This window comes from Sinocyclocheilus rhinocerous, unplaced genomic scaffold (genome assembly GCF_001515625.1).
Source record: "Sinocyclocheilus rhinocerous isolate Xijiao unplaced genomic scaffold, SAMN03320098_v1.1 scaffold115, whole genome shotgun sequence".
NCBI classification, from domain to species: domain Eukaryota; kingdom Metazoa; phylum Chordata; class Actinopteri; order Cypriniformes; family Cyprinidae; genus Sinocyclocheilus; species Sinocyclocheilus rhinocerous.
In genome coordinates this window covers 2034406-2055115 of record NW_015650001.1, presented here as the reverse complement: position 1 = coordinate 2055115, position 20710 = coordinate 2034406, and the positions used below count along the sequence as shown (strand labels likewise).

At 36.0% G+C, this 20710-nt stretch overlaps 2 protein-coding genes across 8 annotated transcripts in view; both read right to left on the bottom strand.

Annotated features, from left to right (window-relative positions):
• The window catches only part of baiap2a (BAR/IMD domain containing adaptor protein 2a), a 90191-nt gene extending 79065 nt beyond the window's left edge, over positions 1-11126 (bottom strand). For all 7 annotated transcript variants that reach the window (XM_016516181.1, XM_016516186.1, XM_016516184.1 and 4 more), the window contains exon 1: positions 10949-11126. In XM_016516181.1, the coding sequence (XP_016371667.1) occupies positions 10949-11020 (72 nt within the window). In that variant the 5' untranslated portion in view covers positions 11021-11126. The remainder of the gene's footprint in view (positions 1-10948) is intronic.
• Positions 11127-12629: 1503 nt separating this feature from the next.
• Positions 12630-18653, bottom strand: LOC107711234 (charged multivesicular body protein 6-like). Its single transcript, XM_016516176.1, has 8 exons — positions 18448-18653; positions 16198-16307; positions 15919-16006; positions 14812-14898; positions 13691-13756; positions 13073-13153; positions 12893-12959; positions 12630-12781 (listed from the first exon to the last, which is right to left on the bottom strand). Exons 1-8 carry the CDS (start codon positions 18514-18516, stop codon positions 12732-12734), a joined length of 618 nt encoding a protein of 205 aa, XP_016371662.1. The 5' UTR covers positions 18517-18653; the 3' UTR covers positions 12630-12731.
• Between the last annotated feature and the right edge of the window lie 2057 nt (positions 18654-20710).

Genomic DNA, 20710 nt, shown 5'->3' with positions numbered 1-20710 from the left:
TATTTTAATAAAATATAATTTATCATAAGTATAAGTGATAATGCTTACAGATGATTAAATGTAAAATATGAAAACAAAACAAAAAAAGATTAAAATTGGATACAATATCCGATCAACATAACAACAACAGAAGTGTGATTTACAGGTGTAACACATGGAGCAAACACTGGGCCAATTACTCATTAGCTAAGCGAAATGAATTTGTGACAAAACACAGCATCAAAACAGACCTGTGACCCATTTTTTTGGGTCATGACCCATGAGTTGAGATAACTGTGATAATACAAGCACTGCAAGTTTATCTGCAAGTTATCCTTTAAAAAGACCCAATGGAGATCTATGAGACATAGTTAAAAAATGCTCATCAGCCTATTTAATGAGTGAAGAAGACACCTAATGAGTACGTGCAAAGCACTAGTCACTCATCACTAGTTAAAGAACAACCACAGAAAATCCATGCAAGCTCCTTTCGCTGTCTTGTGCTCAAACTAGGCTTGAACTTCATGCTAAACCCTTGAGTGGATGAAGGATCCTTAAAGATCCTCCCATTATGTTTAGGCATTCCCAGAATGCACTTCATGAGAAGCACCACTGGTCTGGCCACACTACAGAGCTTCTGGAGTCAAGCCAAGGCCAGTGTTCAGACACACGTGACGACAAGAAACTTTAATTCTGCATTATATTCAATGTATAACAAACATCTGACTATCTGAGCAATTGGAATAGATGTAAAAACAAGATTTTTTTCACTACAGATTAAAAGTGACTGTATCAAACCACAGTGGCCTTCCTTTTACCATGGGTAAGAGCTGTTAGACACGATGCAAAGCATGTGATAAAAACACTCTAAAAGACAACCTTGAGTGGCTTCACGATTTAAACTATTTGCACAGCATGATGATAGAAGATAGCATCAAATACTTTGGATTTCTTTACTGTTTTTGTGAGTGACTGTACATTAAAACTGCTACTTTTCAAATACTACCACATCTCAAGTTATGTATTTTGTTTGAGCTCATTTTGTGTTCTTTCTGTATTATTTATATACTATTGTATAATATGTAGTATTTGTTACCATTTTGAATTCACTTTCATTTTTATATTTTCAGTTTTCTTTTACATTTTAGTCATTTTTTTAAATCTATTTTATCTAAGTTTTTAAATAATAATTTATAAATAATTTATTTGTATTTCAGTTTTATTTCAAGTAATGTTTGTACTTCAACTTATTTTATATCAGTTAGTTGCCAAGGTAACATTTCTCATTTTCATTTAAGATTTGAAGTAAAAAAAAATTCTATTTATATTTGATTTTTTGAAAAATATTAATATTAGATTAAAAAAAAACTAAAACTTAAATTAGATAAGAACATGGCATTTGTAGTTTCAAAAAAAATTGTTGGCTTTTCTTTATTAAAAAAAGGAAAAAAGACCCCAAAACAAACAAACAAAAAAGACAGATGAGTGTAAGATGCATATACTGGCATTTACACTTTCAGATATTGTTAGTAAATGAAATAAGTGTGTGTAAAATGTGTTTTCAGGGAGTTTATTTTCTAAAAGTTCAAAGTTCCCAAAGTGCCCATAACTGAAGAAACACCCAAACTAGGGATGCACCGAAATGAAAATTCTTAGCCGAAGCCGAAACCGAACAAAATGAAACACTGGCCCGAAGGCCGAATACCGAATACGTTTTTCTGTGTTTTTTTTTTTCTTTTCGCCATTGCATAAATTAAATAGCCAAAATGTGCTTTTTACTGTTTTGTCTTGCTTTTCAAAGAAAAAAAATAAATTACAAAACAATTAAAAAATATTTAACACTGAACATTTTTAACATTCTAGCAGACACTATACCAACAAAGCACAATTTAGCTTAAAATTAATAAGTCGGAAACGCGCAGGAAGACCTCAATGCTTCTTTTTGTTGACAACAGCAGATTTATAAATGAGTCTCATTATGAATACGTCGTACGTATCGCATTGTCACATGACTGAGCAACTGACGAGTAACAATGTTTCAGGGCAGATTTTCCTCACGCTTTGGACTTTGAACCCTGGTTATCAAGCAGATCTGCTGCGAGTTCGTGCAGCGCTGTCAGAATACATGCAATGTGTGCGTGTATTAGAAAACATAACGTTTTGCAGTTTATTTACTAATTGTTTAAGGCCATTTCGCGATTTCAATCATCATACAGTAAACCAGCAACAATCACCCCTTCCTCTTCTCATCGAAGACATGCGATGCAGTCCTAAACAGTCTCTCGCTGTCGGTGCTTGTAATGATTTTTGCGTCTTTCTCAGACAGTTTAAATGCTTCCACACTGCTGACGTATGCTGCATTAAAGAGAGCGCACCTCTCATTCTGCGCTGGTTGCTATTTGATCGCGTCATATCATTGTTCGGTACAATTTATTCGGTCTTTCGCTTATTCGAACCGAACACCGAAATAGCTTTTTTTGCTATTTTCGGCCGAATAATTTCGGTTGCCGAACCTTCGGTGCACCCTTAACCCAAACTCTTAATAAGAAAAATTCAAAATTGAAAGCTGTTTATGGATGCGAAGAACATAGAAGCTTGACTAATACTGAATGTGTGTATCACCATAAACACTGAACGATTAGTTCCCGTCCTCTAATTTGAGTGGTCCAGCAGTGCTTCAATAGCGATGATATTTAGCTCAATACCGATTTACACTTAGTCCACTGAGACTTTTGTTTGTTGGTGGCATTTCAACCCGTGAGTGGTTCTGAGTTTAGGTCGAGGTGTCATGTTTTCTCTTGCTCAGTGGTCACAGCACTAATGCTCGTGTACCTAAATTATAACCCCTTCAAACAGGTTCATCCAATCAGAATTTAGAGTCGGAACTATACAAAGAACAAATCCAGCATGACTAATACAGTGAATGTAACATTATGTAAGAAGAGAGAAAGAAAGCCTGTCGTGGCAGACTACAACAAACAGCTTGGGCGATCGATACTGTGAGATAACTGTGTATCTAGATTCAATTAGCCCAATTAAATGAAGCAGGTCTGAGAGAGGCAGAGGCATCAGCGCTGGACAGATGTGTCTTTGCTTCAGAACGTAGGTGTTAAGACAGCGCTTTCAACACACAACCTCCTGACCCTGCGATAACACTTCATATTCCTGCAGCTCACTGACGGTTTCCATGGAAACATCTGTGAGTGTGTCTTCCTCTGCAGGTTACACGCTGATTGATTTATTTTTGAGAACTTAATTAGGAGCGGACTCGGTGTCCCCTGATCATTAAACTACTCCATTCAATAAGCAGCATACCTTCAGCAAAACAGTCTGGAGATTCTACCACATAAACTTCTTTTATGTTCTATGGGAGGAAAAATCCCATTAAACATCATTGGATTGGAAAACATGAGGGGGTTACAGAAATTCTGATGATTATTAATTTATTTATTTTTTACAGAATACATACCACAATGACACATGAGTTTTTTAGCGCTGGGTGACAAATGTATGATATAGTCACATCTTTTGACAATATTTTGAACCTGTTGCAAGAGGTTTGAATACGATTTGAAAAAAATTCGATTTCATGTGTTTTTTTTTTTTTTTTTTTTTGCTGTTCAGACTTTCAAAAACTCATCTGGAATATATCTGCACTCTAAAAAATGCTGGCTTAAAAACAACCCTACTTGGGTTATTTGGCAACCCAGCGCTGGGTAAATATTGGACAGAACGCATGCCGGGTTATTTTGACCCAGCTTGTTGGGTTCATGTTTTTTACCCAACATGCTGGGTTGTTTTATTTAAGTCCACTATTGTTTTAAAATGATTATATTGTTGCCTTAAAATGGGCTGGAAAATAAAAAGCACACATAATTACTAGAGGCAACAGCAATAATCAAAAGACGAACATGTAATTAATGACAGAATTTTCATTTTTGGGTGAACTATCCCTTTAAGCAAGAACACATGGGCAAAATACAAGACAAACTGAATTTATCTGAGTGCATACAGCATAAAACCATTTATATCCAAAAGGTGAACATGGAGGTATAATTGCGTTTACACACTTCACACTATAAGTGACCAACAGTGTCCTCTTCCCCCTCAACCTTCAGAAACAGGAAGACAACCTCCATTTTCATCTCCACAAAACAAGAGCAGATTGTTCACAGGAGAGTCCTCCTTGAGTTCCCGAGGTTAAAGTTGACCTCTTCAGAGAGATCTAATACAGTTTGCCCCATTTGTCACAGCAGGACTGACCCCTGTGACCCAGACATAATGAAAACGTGTTCCTATAGGAAAAGAGTCATTTGAGGGCCATTCGCTCCATTATGGTCAAGCAATAAAAAGGTTAGAAATAAATGTAGCATTACTCCGTGCTAATCCCATTTCGTATGCCTACGTGCATCTAACCAACCGCTGGTAAATTAGTGCTGAATCAAAAGCAGAGGAGGTTCCTTTCGGCCGACTCCGTGACCTGCCGCCCGCACCTCCTCCTGAATAACTGCAGGCCCACATCTCCACACAGCAATTACAGACCATTTCCACGAGGATCGGGAAGCTCTCTTTCTCTCACCCACACTCCTCCTCCCAAATCTTGCTCCCACATTCATCTGTTCTTTCAAAGGCCAGTCTTGAGATCTCATTCTCTTCTCAATTTTGATAGATACTCTAGACACTAAGCCATTCTGACCTTTCCAAAAAAATCATTTTTATAGAACTTTCGACATGTTTGGGACTTTCTTCAACTATGGGAACTTTTATGACTTGGGGGTTGATTTTATTTAAACTAACAGGGTTCCTTTTTTTTTTGCCGTATCTCAATCACTTAGTTTTGATACTTTTGAAATGTACAGTATGTGATATGTACAGTACAGTATTATTTAAAAGCTTAGGGTCAGAAATATTTTTTATTATTTGTTTTGAAAGAAGTCTCTTACAAGATCTGCATTTATTTGATCAAAAAAATAATAATAATACAGTAAAACCAGTAATGCATTACAATTTTAAAGAAATGTTTTCAATACAAATAATTTAATCCTGTGATGAATTTTGCTGAATTTTCAGCATCATTACTCCAGTCTTCAGTGCCACGCGATCCTTCAATAAACATTTTTTTTATTACTATCAATGTAGAAATCAGCTGTGCTGCTTAATGTTTTTGTGTCAACCACAACACATTTTTTAGGATTTTTTGAATAATAGAAAGCTTGAAAGAACAACCTTTATTTGAAATCTTTTTTTTTTCTCAATACATATCTTTAATGTCACTTTTAGTCAGTTTAATGCATCCTTTATTTAAAGTATTTATAAAAAAAAAAAAATCTAAAACTTTTGAATGGTAGTGCATTTTATAATTTACATATTTTATTGTACAGATCCTAAATTTCAATACAACTATTTTATTCTTTTTTATTTGAGAAGTAGTGGAAATGACATTCGTTCTCGACAGTTCAGGATTGGGAAAATGGCAAAAATGACAATTCATCTGTGCTGGAGATATATACCCTGTTGGACATTATTAGCAGACCAATTAAATAAACTATAGTTTGGAAAAGGCTTGTTAAATAATGTAATTTCAAAAAATCCAAAGGGCCAAAAGTTACAGAAACACTCAATTAATGAATATGCTAAATCAAGCTATCCCACGTTCCATATGCATTAAGCGTTCGCCTTAGCTAACCTCACCAGGGTTAATGCGTTGACTCATTATGCATTAAATCCAAAGCACGTTGTTGCTAATGGTAAAAAAGTGAGCGCTCTGCAACATTACTTGTGAGCTCTGAGTATTAGAGATAGAGAGCTCTTTGAAGAGAGAGCTCAGACAATAAGATGTGGCAACGGCTCAGAGCCATCCACCCCCGGACCGAGAGGAGAGTGGGTGTGCGGACTGAATCCATCTCTTATAAAACCCATTCCCTTTCAAATGACTGTCGGGAAACCTATGATAAATGCAATCTCTTGAGGCCTAGGGACTTCTGACACGGCGACAAAAGCTATATCTTTGTCGAGATCACAAAGGCGACCGGTGAAAGTTCTTTTACACTTATTAAATATATTGCAAGTGATTGTTAGGTCAAGATCCATTAACTTGTCAGAGAAGTAACTGCAAACGTATCGATTGTTTAAGTGTCAAAGGGCCGTGGGAATTTCATAGGACTTGAGTGTATACTCGTATTCCTTAAAAGCCTCGGAGGGAGTAAACATCTGCCATATTTTAAACTACAAAAGCACATCTCTTGTTTACTTAACAATTACAAGGGAAAAAATCTCTCGCTCTCTTTCTTTAGAGGTTTATATTTGGTTACAGTACTGCAAAGAGGGGAATTGTAATGTTATGACACAAATAAAAGAAAAGTAATTTTTTGGTCATTATTTACTCACCCGCATGTTGTTCCAAACTCACAAGCTGTTGTTTTTCCATGGAACATAAAAGAACTGCTTAAAGATTCTTAAAAATTCTCTTATTCTAATACAACAGTGTGTAATGACCAACTGTCAAGCTTCACAAATGACAAGAAAGCACCAAAATATAGCCAAAATGATTCAATCATATTCAGCATATTGTAAAAATAGCATAGTTTTGAGGATACATAATGAGAAATGGTGAAAATTATGGAAACTTAGACCTATAACACCCATGATTTCTTGTCAAAAAGTCGTAAATAACGTAGGGTACAATTATTTTCACACAAAATCTGTTGCTCCATTAATGTTCAATACAAACGTATCTATTTTTTTCTGCAATTATACATTTTAGGCACAGATTTTTTTCGTAAGGTGTGCCTTTAGCCCTGTTGCACCCTACTGTTCCTCAAAAAAATCTTTTGAAAACTTCAGAAGACTTGGAATATAGCTAACAGACTACTTTCATGATACATTTTTGAGCTATGAAGCAGTTTGAACATGCTGCCTAACATCTCGTTTGTGTTCTGAAGACAGAAGAATGTCAAATTGGTTTAAAATGATATGAGGGGGAGTAAATGATGATAGACTTTTCATTTTAGGTGAACCATCCCTTTAAAAACTCATCTAAAATGGCTCGTCTATTAGCACATTAGCCCCATAACAAGAACTGTATGTGTTATTGATGAATATAACAAAATACATGTCCTCAATGTCTGTTTCTATCTGCGGTCTGAGCATTTCACAGATTGAAATGACAGAAACATTTTGTTGCATGTTGTTGCTAAGAAACCACCTGTCCAGATTTTCTACATGAAAAATATGTCCTCTCACTTCCTTGAAATGAAAAAAAAAAGAAAAGAAAGAAAAATAAGAAATTACAGTTTGCTCCTGGTGATCTCTGATGAAATGAGTCCCTGAACAAGTGAAATTTCACGCCTGTTGGGTATGAGAATGCTTTCATCAAACAGATTTATGGGAAGGTAATATGCATATTGTAACCGAAACCTTTGCTTGTTATTTCCGTACTCCAATATCAGTCATGGCATGTAGGGGGAAAAAAAACAAAAAACAGACACACCTATAAGTTTCCCCTGGAATTGTGTGAGCATGGTAACCATGTTTACTTCACTCTAAGTTGACTATTTGGGAGAGGTGTTACAGACACTCCTACTGCATTGTTTCACCTGTAGACGAGATGAAACATGTCCTGCTGCATCACATGTCTCTCACTTCACCCTGATCACCACCGCTGGAGGAGATTCCAATCAATTACTATGCATAAGTAGTAAACTTTACCCTACAGCAATCTGTGAACAAAAATGCTTTGTCAAGAAATCGCAAATATCGCCAAGAGTGGCTATGCTCCAGAATACTCCAAAATACAATTTAGAACTATAATTACATACAAGCATGCACTGAATTTCTGAATGTTGCCACAAGGGCCACTATAGTGAAATTAGATAGATAGATAGATCACTAGCCAGACAATCACAGACCGGAAGTTAACTTTGGGCTAGGCACGCAAGTCTGATGAAACAGTCTATAGAACAATAGAATGATAGATAGATACCGAAAGACCATTTGGGACTGCTGACATCATGTTGGTATATCTTTAGAGGGCGGAGTTTTGGAAAGAGGGTGTGTGGTTAAAGTTAGCAAAATGGCACTTCCAGCACCTTCAACGGCACAGCCACAGCAATGACTGTGATCCCGCTAGCAACCAATACAGACATGAACATTTTGTATAAGTACACTGTATTCAACAGACACTTCAAGAGATTTCAGTAAGTGCAAGATTCATGTTTTGCCTGGGAATCAAAGTCACAAATTTGTGCTACATATTTAAAGCTAACTCCTGAGGTAAATCCCTGAGCACTGAGGTTTGTTACCACCACAGCGACGCAAGAACACATGTAAAGCCCCGTTCACACCAAGAATGATAACTATAAAGAAATTAGCGATATCGTCTGTTTATTCTAAGCGCATGCTCATCTGGTGCTTTAAATTCTTGAGCTCGGTAAATAAGGATGAATTCTGATTGGGTGTCAATGATTGTATCGCTCATCAGCTGGAAAGAAAAATCGTTCTGAAAGTGATTCCAACGATATCGTTTCTCTGTGCCTTTAACGTTATAGCTGTGTGGACTCTATTCTTTAATATTGAGAACGATTTTTAGAAATATATTTTATCGTTATCTTCCTTGGCGTGAACGGGCCTTAAATTCAACGAAACCACATGCTAACAATGCACTAGCAGGTGCATTAGCTCACAGTAAGAGTCTGGCCTCACACTGCACCTAAATGGCTTGACCTGAGCTTGCCCACACACGCAGGTGAGCGGACAGCAGTTATGTCACCCTCCAGCTGGCAAAGGTCCCGTCAGGCCTGCCGCCGGTGCTCGCCTGGAGGCTGATGGGATTAGAGAGATCCGGCTGAGTCCGGCACTGTCTGGATGACGGGCCCCGGCGCTGAGAGTCTGACGACAGGAGGCTGAGTGATTGAGGGCCGGCTGTGACTCACAGGTGAGGCTTGTTTTAAAACCATGGCAACTCCAGCGGGATCACAGCCATCGCTCGCAGGTAGGGAGTGTTTTGTGTGCACAGTTGAGGAACAACCGATCACACACACACACACTTGTGCACACATACGCCCTGGTACACCCATGCGTTGAGTCACAGAGCATGTTCTGGCTTTCCTGTGACACTTCAGCAGATGTTTAACATCTCACCACTGATGTTTACCCCTCTTATCTTTTCCTGCTCTTTCTCTCTCACACAGAACACTCATCAATACTGCTCTCCTTTTGAACTCAATCAATGTTCTTTAGCTGGTTGATTTAACAAGCTATCTGAATAGCGGGTGGATTTGGACGAATGATCCAGCCCTCTAAGAATTGGCACACAGCGATTCTGTGTTAAACGACCGGCAAATCACCAATAGACAGCTAGCGGACTAATTCAAACCCCTCCCGTGAGGTCTAACCCACTTTAGGTTTATGAAATGTAAATCTACAGACTGACATAGTAAACTAGAATTTAAATATCTGTCAGAACGATTGAAAATATTATGCGAATCGCGCCGTATGATAGTCCTCGTAGTCACTTTTCCATTGCTTTAAGAGTAACACCCCATATACGGGAGACATCCGCTTGCCCTCGATCAACCAGAATAGTTTCTGTGTCCTCGTTTTAGGTGTTGGACTTCAGGTGGCCTATTTAACGGGCTTAAGTATCTGATGAGAGCCGTAATCCTACTGGTGTGGTAAGTATTAACTTTGTTTTTAAAGTTACAGACCAAAAACTACAGCAGGAATTCGTTGGGAATCTATTGAAACATTGACGAGACACATTGACTGAACCTGCTGCAACACACCAGCATGTCCCCTCCTCCCTAAACCACCTATGCTGGAATGCCCGACGGAGCACATGCCAATAAACATAGCAAGTAGCAACCGATACAGGTTTATGGGAAACAAGCCTCAAAATATAATGGGGGTTATATAAAAAAAGAAAGAAAAAAGATAAACAAACAAACAAAACAAAATTTTGCTTAAATATAATTACACAAATTAAATCAATAAATAAATTATGTGAGTAAATAATAGTCAATTAAATGAATTTAATATTCATAATATGTTTTTATTGTTGCATGTAGGCCTATTCTAAATAAATAATATGCATTTAATTGTATTTTATATGTAAATAGTATTTATGCATTACATAAAGTATGTATTTATTTTCTTAGACACAATGCCGAATTAAAACTAATTAAAATCTGCATATCAGTTACCAGACATTTACACATAATCTATATATCGCATTAGTCATGAAAAGTAATATTGGCAATCTCTTAGATAGATAGAGTAGTGCATTACAGGTAGTGTACCGTTTTGTGCAAACTAATTAGTGCACTTATATAATATTTTAAGCTAGACATACCTGCAAACAACCATAGGTATATACATTTGTGATCACTTAGTTAACAAACCTGCCTTAAATATAACTGCATTGCAAATTAAATTGCAAATACTCAAAAATAATTCATATTAAACATGTGTTTGTTTTAGTTAAATTATTTTGTATTTCTTAGTCAAAAGCAGAAACAAAACTAATTGAAACCAGATCTCCATATCGGACATTTAAACAAAATCTGTATTAGGCTATATTAGTCGTTAAAAGTGATAGATAGATAGATAGATAGATAGATAGATATGTGTGGGTGTGTGTGCGAGAGAAAGAGAGAGAGAGAGAGAGAGAGAGAGGGACTGGGAAGGGTTATGTTCTTATCGTGTCAGATAAGTAAAAGGCAATGCAAATCACTTCTGTTCTCATGGTGCAATTAATTTAAATGACACGAGCAACACGAACAACAAACTTGATCTCAAGTTCATTAACGATGATAAATCTAAACGTAAAGCCACTTAAGAGAATCATCTTATGCAATACAATAAACAACGACGATAACTCATATCTAAAGCATGCACTTTCGTTACACAAGTCTCATTAAATCACCACCTGTGATCAGTAAGTTGTTCCATAAGTTGGATCAATGCACTTTACCTTATAGGCATTTTCCGTAATGCGGTGGACCTCGTCGGTGCGAGACATTGTGAAATCTTCAGTTAAAACCATAAACGGTGGTTTGCTGAACGTGATGTGTTATCCGAACAGTGTGTCTGTGTGATGAGGGTCAGCTGCGGATCTGCGCTCCGATCCACAGGAGTCTGATCTCTGCTCAACAGTACCGTGCGGAGGCAATGGAATGGAGGAGGGGCTTACAATAGCCCCGCCCCGTGTTCTAACTCGCGCTCTAGAGGCGTGGCTACGCTTCACCTGCGCCCGCCTCCTCCCGGATATAAGTTGCCTAACACCCACTTATCACAATTTAAAATTTTCTATTTAAATATATTTTGAAATATAATTTATTTTTGTGATGGTAAAGCTGAATTTTCAGCATCATTACTCCAGTCTTCAGTGTCACCTTCTTTGTAACAAAATATCCTTACTTTCAGAGAGTGGACTGTCACTGTTGATCAATGTAATGCATTCTTGCTGAATAAAAGTATTACTTTCTTATAATAAATAAATAAATATATATATATATATATATATGATATTAAAATCCATTAAAATTCGATCAAGATTTTTCCATGGCTGTGAGAGCCAAAGACAAACCTTTATAATTACAGTATTAAAGATAAACGTAGATACATATATGGATATAAATGCATCCATACATGAACAGAATGTTTACATTAATCCCAAACTGAGCCATCGGAAGAGGATTGACAGTTGTGCATCTGTCAGCACAGATTCATTTCCTCTCAATTAGTGATATTAAGAGCCCCCTGCTGGTCATGACATGCTAACACACATCTGCAAGAGCCATGAGGCCATGACTAGGAAACAAACGTAATCTTACTACTGTCAAATGCAGATTATTACCCAAACTCTTTTAGGGTTTGTATACATGAACAGGCTTAACAAGCACATTGTTTAAGAAACATCTGTAAAAGTGCTATACACCTTTTTAGGAGTAATCGTTACTCCCAATAAGATTCATTCAAAATGATTGAATCGTTCATAATCGACCCATCATGACTAATCTAGCTAGTCTGGTCGAAGTTAGCAAAACAGCTAACACTGCTTAAACAATGCTACAGACTCATTTATAGCTGTGATAGGTTGCAATGAAAAAGATACTAGGCTAAAGTGTTGTAGCAATTGGGTTCACTTTTTGCATTTGCAAATGAAAATAAAAACAGTCTAGTTTACTAATGCCACATAACAGAGCTCACAGTTCATAGCTTGTTCATTTATTTGAACAAAACCAAATATGAATTGATTCTGAACTGCCATTTATGCTTCAAGCAAACTTACCTAAACTAACAAAGGTCGATTTTAGAACATATAAAAAAAATACTGTAAACTCAGTAACAACAGCATTTCTATCTACATGGTTTGCCCAACTTTTATTGTTCATGACATTTCAAGTCGTTAGTAATTACTTTTAAAAGTAAATGTTTTGAATATAATGTTAAATATTTGTAAAAATATAATTGCAATAAAAACATATTGTAGCCAATTACAAGAAATAAATTAGAATAACAAGAAATGTCCATTACTTTTTGTTGACATTTCACTGCTTTCCATGACTGTAAGTCTGAAAAATCAAAAATGTTAAATTCCCTGATATTTCCAAGATTTCCATGACCATGGGAACACTGATTCTGATGCGTGCCTATTAAATATCCTATGAAAGCCTTCTTTTCTGCCAATTACATTCCCCTAGCTCTTCCTTTCATTCGAAACAAAGCGATGAGCCAGGTTGCAGCATCAAACACTACGCTGCCAGCATCTCTCGCTCCGGCTTGATTGGTGCCTCTTTTCTTTCTGCAAAGACACAGAGCACAAAGCGAGTGACAGAAAGCAATCAAAAGCCAAATAAGAGAGCCATGTCATTCTTTCACACAGTGCTGTGTTTTGACAGTAGTGAAACAACACCTGTCTCCCCTGTAGGCACCGCTGGCAATGGATCCGTGGGTAATTCTGGAAGGGTTATGTCTTGTCCCTGCCCAGGATGAAGAGAGCAGTGTTAGATCAGACCCAAGCTATGCACAACCAGCGAACGATGATAAAGACAGGATATCTGGCAGCACAGATGACAGGTTAAGGTCTCCACACCTGAGTGATGGTCTCCAGCTCTGCTAACACAGCATCCTCATCCTCCGCTGTCAAAAAACCTGCCAGCAGTTCATCAATTTGCTTAAAGGGAAGACGTTTCAAGAAGCAGTTAGACATTTGAAGCAATAAAAACCAGAGAAAGAGCAATGTGGCCAATGTCTTTTAGTGCGTTTCCCAAAAGCATTGTAAGCCTAAGTAGATGAATATATTTTTAAATGTACTTCGATGCTGATTTTTCAGCATCATTACTCCAGTTTTCAGTGTCACATGATCCTTCAGAAATCATTCTAATATGCTGATTTGCTGCTCAAGAAACATTTCTTGTTATTATCAATGTTGAAACAGTTGTGCTGCTTTTCACTTTCTGAGAGTCACTTTTGATCAACTGAATGCATCCTAACGGGATAAAAGTAATAATTTCTTTCACAAAAAAAAAAGACCTCAAACTTTGTGTATCACATTAACTAGACATGTTACACATGCACATGCATATGCTCTTTCTTCAATATGAATGGCACTTGGTTTTGTTTCATCGTGTTATGTAATGCAATGACTTTTATACATTTCAAAGTTAGCATTTCTCTGAATGTTAAGTGGACTGAGTTTGACTCTCATAACCTTCTGATACTCAATGGCCTCCTGCGTCTCCTCCAGTATTCTCTCCACCTCCTCAATAGACATGACCTGATGAAGAAACAAAGATCAATCTGAGGCAAAATAATTTCTTCAGTCAAACTCTCACAACAGTCCAATAACTAACTCTTTATATATTCACAACATTGCTGACCCTTCGCTAACCTCCACCCCCATTTGGTTATTGTTGCTCACTGAGACAGAACGTCCCACAGAAATGAATCAGTGAACAGATTTCAGTAAAACGTGCCCATATAAAACCGTGGTAATGGGTATGGGCTGGAATTGTTTATAATGTTCCTACAACACATGATACTGTGAATGTTGGTGTTCTTACTCATGTACATTTGGAAATCAAATGCACAGATCTTCCAAAGACTTGTATTAAAAAAGCAGCAAAAGCTTGTCTGATAATGTAGTTGCAATTTAAAGGTGGGACTTAGAGAAGGGGCAGGGGATTTCGAGGGGTTCTGGAGATTCCAAGACAAAGACGGGTCTGCTGTAATCTAAGAGTTTAAAGGAACACTCCACTATTTTTGAAAATAGGCTCATTTTCCAACTCCCCTAGAGTTAAACAGTTGAGTTTTACCGTTTTCGAATCCATTCAGCCGATCTCTGGGTCTGGCAGACGCAATGATATTACGCAGCGCCTGAAAATATTTTTCAGAAATCGCCCGAAATCGCGTTTGGTCTTGTACTGTATGGCGTACCTTGTCAGTGTCGTGCTCAGATTCAATGATCTATGCTAAGCTAAGCTAAAAGTGCTACCGCCAGACCCGGAGATCGGCTGAATGGATTCGAAAACGGTAAAACTCAACTGTTTAACTCTAGGGGAGTTGGAAAATGAGCCTATTTTCAAAAAAAGTGGAGTGTTCCTTTAAGCCTTTAAATCCTGCAACAATGTCCAACAGTTCCCAAAACATGCTGCAACTAACTAAACCGCCCACCGCACAACACCAAACAGACCAATGAATCATCTTGGCTCCTAATAACAGCATTTAACACCACCGATAATTGATTACTAAGCTGTTGCAGGTGCATACACTTTTTACAATACAGCAAATCTGTGATTTGAACTAGTTTCGGTCTACAGTATATAGACTTACCTCGTGCATTTGCTTGAGACAGTCATTTCCAGCCTTTAAACCCTCAATGACCTTTATTTCAATCTGAGCAAATACAATATCTTGAACCTGAATGAGGCATAATCAAAGTATAATAGACAAACAAACAAATTCAGTTTCTTTAGTGTCACATGATACTTTACATTTTTCTAATATGCTGATTTGGTGCTCAATTATTAATAATGGTCCTTATTATTAACAATGTTGTTTTTACCGCTTAATATTTTTGTGGAAATCGTGATCCATTTTTATTTTTCAGATTCTTTGATGAATAAAAAGTACAAAAGAACAGCATTTATTTGAAGTAAAACTCTTTTTTAGTAATATTATAAATGTTTTTGGTCTCTTTTGAACAAATTAATGCATCCTTGCTTGATAAAAATGTTATTGTTATTATTATTTTAATTATTTCTTTCCCCAAACAATTGAAGGGTTGTGCATCACAGGTTCCATAAAAATATTAAGCAGCAAAAACTGTTTTTAGCACTAATAAAAATAAGAAATGAACAGCAAATCAGCATATCAGAATGATTTCTGAAGGATCATGTGACACTGAAGACTGGAGTAATGATGCTGAGAATTCAGTTTTGATCACAGAAATAAATTACATTTTAAATTATTCTCAAAAAGAAATTCTAATAATATTTCACAATATTACTTTTTTACTGTATGCTTGATCAAATAAATGCAGTTTAAGAGCACAGGTAAGCATAAGAGCATCCTTTAAAAAATAAAATAATCTAATTATTGCAAACAATGTATAGTAGTGTGTATCACATTAAATACCTTTAAGTGATTTTTTTTCTTAAATAAAATAATTTTTCATAAGCCAATTTACGGCGTAGTTGAGTAATTGTGCAGTAAATAGGTAAAAAACTACCAAATATCCACAAAAACACAGCATAAATGAATAGTTGAGAAGTAAATAAAAAAATCATATATAGTTTGTCACATAAAAAAATGCTTATTTCCTTATGCAATCGCTCTGTAAAGTTTGGGGTCTATATGACCCCAAGGACCAAAAACATAAACCCTACTAAAGGGCCGATTAAGGGTTAAATATAACCAAATAATATCATCTAAACCCACCATGCGCTCCAGGTTGGCTATCTGGATGTCGGTCTTGTCCAGCAGCTGATCTTGGTAGCGTTTCTTTTTGAGCAGCAGAAGAGCTCGTCTGTGAAATGCATGAATCACACGTGTTAACGAATCTGTTAAACCGAAAGCACTTTTGCCATGTACGATGCAGATGGCACCACGTCAGCACAATAAAGGCACTGTGCACTGCACAATGGCTGACTCTGGGCGACGGCTATCATGAATGTTAGCATTGCATAATGAGTGCACTTGTAATCTGAAATGTCTTACTCCTTCTTGCCATCCTTCAGGAGCTGTTTGGCCAGATGTCTCTCTTTCTCCAGCTGTAATGGGATTTTCTTCTGATATTGTTTCAGTTTATCTCTCTGCTGTTTCAGTTGCTGTGATCCAATGACAGGATGCAATGCAGAAACATGACAGTTCACTTATAGAAACACTTCTTATTCATAAAAGCGTCAGTTCTCGACTAAGATGAACAAACAGCTGTCAAAACATGCTATCACAGTCCAGACATGGATCACCTGAAACCCTGTTCCTGTGTTCTGATGAATAAGACAGCAGACTCCGCTCAAAGAGACAGAATATAGTCTATTCTGTGTGAATTGAAGACCCCCCATTGTGCAACACAATATTCAAAGACCTCCCATAAGATCTTTCTACTGTTTCTTCTGTCATTTTGACAATGTTAACTTTTCTTATTAACAGAAACGGAGTATAAATATATTAAATTAACCACAGCTCATTTTGCGATTCCAGAACTGTTCTTCAATGAAAATTATAGTTATTGAACAGGGGATTTCATCTTGATTTTGTGTTTTTTTTGCGTTTTAATTTAGAGTTAAATTACTATTACTGTAAATATTTTTTTATATGAATAATTGTTTTGTATTTTGTTTCATCTTGATTTTGATTTGTTAACATTTGAATTTAATTTAGAGTTAACTTACTATTACTGTAAATTATTTATTTAATGCAAAGGTTTTTATATGAAATATTTTTTTTATTTTCTGTTTCATCTTGATTTTGTTTTTTAGCATTTTAATTTAGAGAATTTATTAGGCATGATAAATACTGTAAATTAATCTAAATACTTTTATTTCATTATTTGATATTTCATTTGGATTTTTTTGCATTTTCATTTAATTTAGAGTTAAATTACTATTAAATAATTTATTTAATGTAAAGCTTTATATATGAAATATTTTTGTATTTTCTGTTTCATCTTGATTTTGATTTTTTAGCATTTTAATTTAGAGAATTTATTAGACATGATATATACTGTAAAAAATGATTAGAGAATTTATTAGACATGATATATACTGTAAAAAATTTATTGAAATACTTATTTCATTATTTTATATTTCATTTGGATTTTTTTTGCATTTTAATTTAGAGTTAAATTACTTTCATATTAGGATAGGATATTATACATCATATCTAATCAGACAATTAATTACTAATTTAATTAATTTAAATACTTTTAGTTCAACCCCCTGGTAAATTTGTTGAGGCCTGCCGTGTTATGATTTTGAAACGTGCAGTGCTCATGTTTATTCAACGAAGTCAAACGGCACAAATAAATCAATGTATGGGAAACTGGTAATGTATATCGAAATATCGGAAATGTGTTTAAAAATCATATCACCGTTATTGAAAAAAATTATATCGCGATACATATTGATATTGAATTATTGTCCAGCCCTAGGCCCTTATTTGAGAACCATTGGTCTATAGAATAATAGGTTATATTGTATACTATTATAAAACATAATGTAAATTGTATATTAAATATAAATTGTATCATGCTTTTATTGTTCAGTTTTTTTTATGCAATACTATACTGACATATTTTATTCTATAGTAGACTGTGTTCTTCTGTTGTATTCTATGATAAACTGTTGATATATGGTGAATAATTATTTTATTGTCAGTTGTTTTTCTAATTAACATACGGGTTCTCTTTTTCTTCTCTTTCATTACTTTCTTTTTTATGCTATTATTATTATACTTTACTGTATATTCTATATTTTTACGTATCTTGTATTGTCCTTGTAAGTTATGCATGTTCCCTTTCTACCCTGTCATTCTCGATTGGAGTAAACAAAGTAAGAATTTAATTGTACTAGTAACTTACACATGACAATAAAGCTCTTGAATCTTGATAAACGGTTCTCAATAACACACAGCACACACTGAGTCTGTTCTTTAACACATTGTACTCAATTCTATACATGTTCTATTGTGTTCCGTTTTCTACTCAGTTCTGTTGTATTCTACTGTTCTGTTCTACACTGGTTTTTATTCTGTGGTGTGTGTAAAGTAGGACAGCTGATCTAATCCGTTCGTCAGTATGGCTGAATTGATTTCAGACGCACTACAGTATGTTGCTCTATATATATATACACACGTGTTATGTAATATGTCACTAACCCAACACGTGTGTGTGTGAGAAACAATAGAGTCAGAGAGAGAGAGAGAGAGAGAGCGCTGCTCAATGATTGATAAATTGAGTCTTCTTACCAATATCGCCCTGTCCTGATCTGTCACTCGACTGGTGACTCGACCCTGTCTGCCGAAAACATTTCCCATTGCGAATAAACCACATTCCCGCCTTACTGCTAATATCACATCTCATATGAAATACCAGCTGCTCTTTACCTTACAACACACAGAAAAGATGTGTTCCGATATGTCAAGTGTAGAGCGGAGGATGGCGTGTTTTATTCAGCTGTGGCTCGCTAAGCGCATTTAGCGTCTGTAGATGCAGCTGCGCCCTCTGCTGCTGGTGCAGAGAGAATGCAGTAATAATGTCACTATTTGCCGCCCCCTGGCGGTTTTTTGTGTGCACGTGTCTAAGAAACATTACCTGTTTCCAAATGAACTGACACCTTCAGTGACAATCAAAACACAGCAACCATGATATAGCCAGAGTTGGGCAAGTTACTTCCAAAATGTAATACATTATGAGTTAAAATATGTTGTTGTAACTTGCGTTACTGAGATTGTAACGAGTAATAATATTACCCAAATTGTATTAGTAATGCGTTATATTACTGCGTTACAGCAAAAAGTAATATACTACTGTAATATTATTACTTTTGTAATGCGTTACTCCCAACACTGGATATAGCACACGTACCTCTGTAAGATGTCTGTTAAAGATCGCTTGATCTGGAAAGCATCTGTTGTGTACAAACGTCTTTAAGATGTCAACATACAATCTAAATCATAAACATCTTAAAGACATCTAATAAACGTCTATTTGACATCTGATAGGGAACGTCCTATAGACGTATTGCAGATGAGCAAACACTGTAAATGCAGACGTCAAATAGACGTCTCCGTGATGCTATCAAGGTATGTATTAGATATGGCTCAGGTCCCTTCAGTGTAAATATATTGAATATTTAGTTTGAGCAATTTCACATTTAATAGTACATCTCTCTTTGACAAGCTGGATGATTCGAGGTATCATGGCAGGTGTCATAGTTTCATTTTTTCTTCATTTTTATTTTAAATGATTATTTGTCCATAACTAAGTATGTGCAATAGCAATAGTGCTGCACGCTTTGGAGCACAACACTAATGATTTATACATTTCATTAATTTATGTTTAATACTTTTGACCTCTATAAAATATAATTAGGTTTAACCCTTAAATGCATGAATGTTTCGCCAATCATTATTACATATTCGGGTCTAGGGATGTAACGGTATGAAAATTTCTTATCACGATTATAGTGACCAAAATTAAACCTGGATGATTGTAACCACTCTAAGTTCGTCTGCCTTGGGAAAGCTAGCGTGTCTGCGACATAGTGATAACACTCGTTGCCTTCTCTAGTGCAGCTCAACCAGGTCTCGTCCCATTCGTCGATCTTTGTGATATCACAAATCCCGGAAAATGTGCGTTGTAGTCCAAACGAGTCGTTCGTTGTAGTTTTTGAAAAGTGATTTCTGTTAAATAAAATATCTCCTTTTGAAGTGGACTTTGAGCTTTGTAACTTTGCAGACCTTTTTTTATGCTCAAACAGCAACATTACAGACTAACTAAAGTTGAAAAAGTGAAAAAGCATAATAGGACCCCTTTAAAAACTGTGCTTTATGCTGGACAGTATTTATTTATCTCGAGTTGTTAATCTAATACGTTTTTAATGATAATTAAAAGATGAAACGGTAATACTAACCGTGGGGAATTTTATCGTGATTTATCGTCAAACCGGTAATCATTATATCCCGAATCAGGTCTTTAGCGACCCGGACCTATCCAGCACAGATGGATCTCTAACTGCTGCAATAGCAAAAAATTATCTTGATATTTTAAGAACAATTACAGAAGAATAAAATAAAGCATAATTCGTTACCTTTTGAAACTTAAAAGGGTTCAATTTGAGCAGATGATTTTACCATCGCTGTCATCGTCAGAGCGCACTTCCACAGTATATTCAGCATCTGCCTCATATTCACAATCTCAACCATATTCTCAAAACTATCATTTTCAATGACTTCATATTCAATATTTTGATCACTGGCAGCTTATTCACCACATCCAGCATCAAATGACAGTGACATTTATATTTCATTGCGTATAGTAATTGCTCTGGAGTAAAGCCATTCAAACTACTTCAATGTTTGCTGATGATATTCGTTTGTTTTATGCCTTAGGTAATTATGAGTGAAACGTCACGTCATTATTGTGTATCAAACAGTGCCACCTTGAGGAAAAAAGATGCATTGCACACATTGAGTCATCAGATATGTAAATATAGTTGAGCAGGAAAAA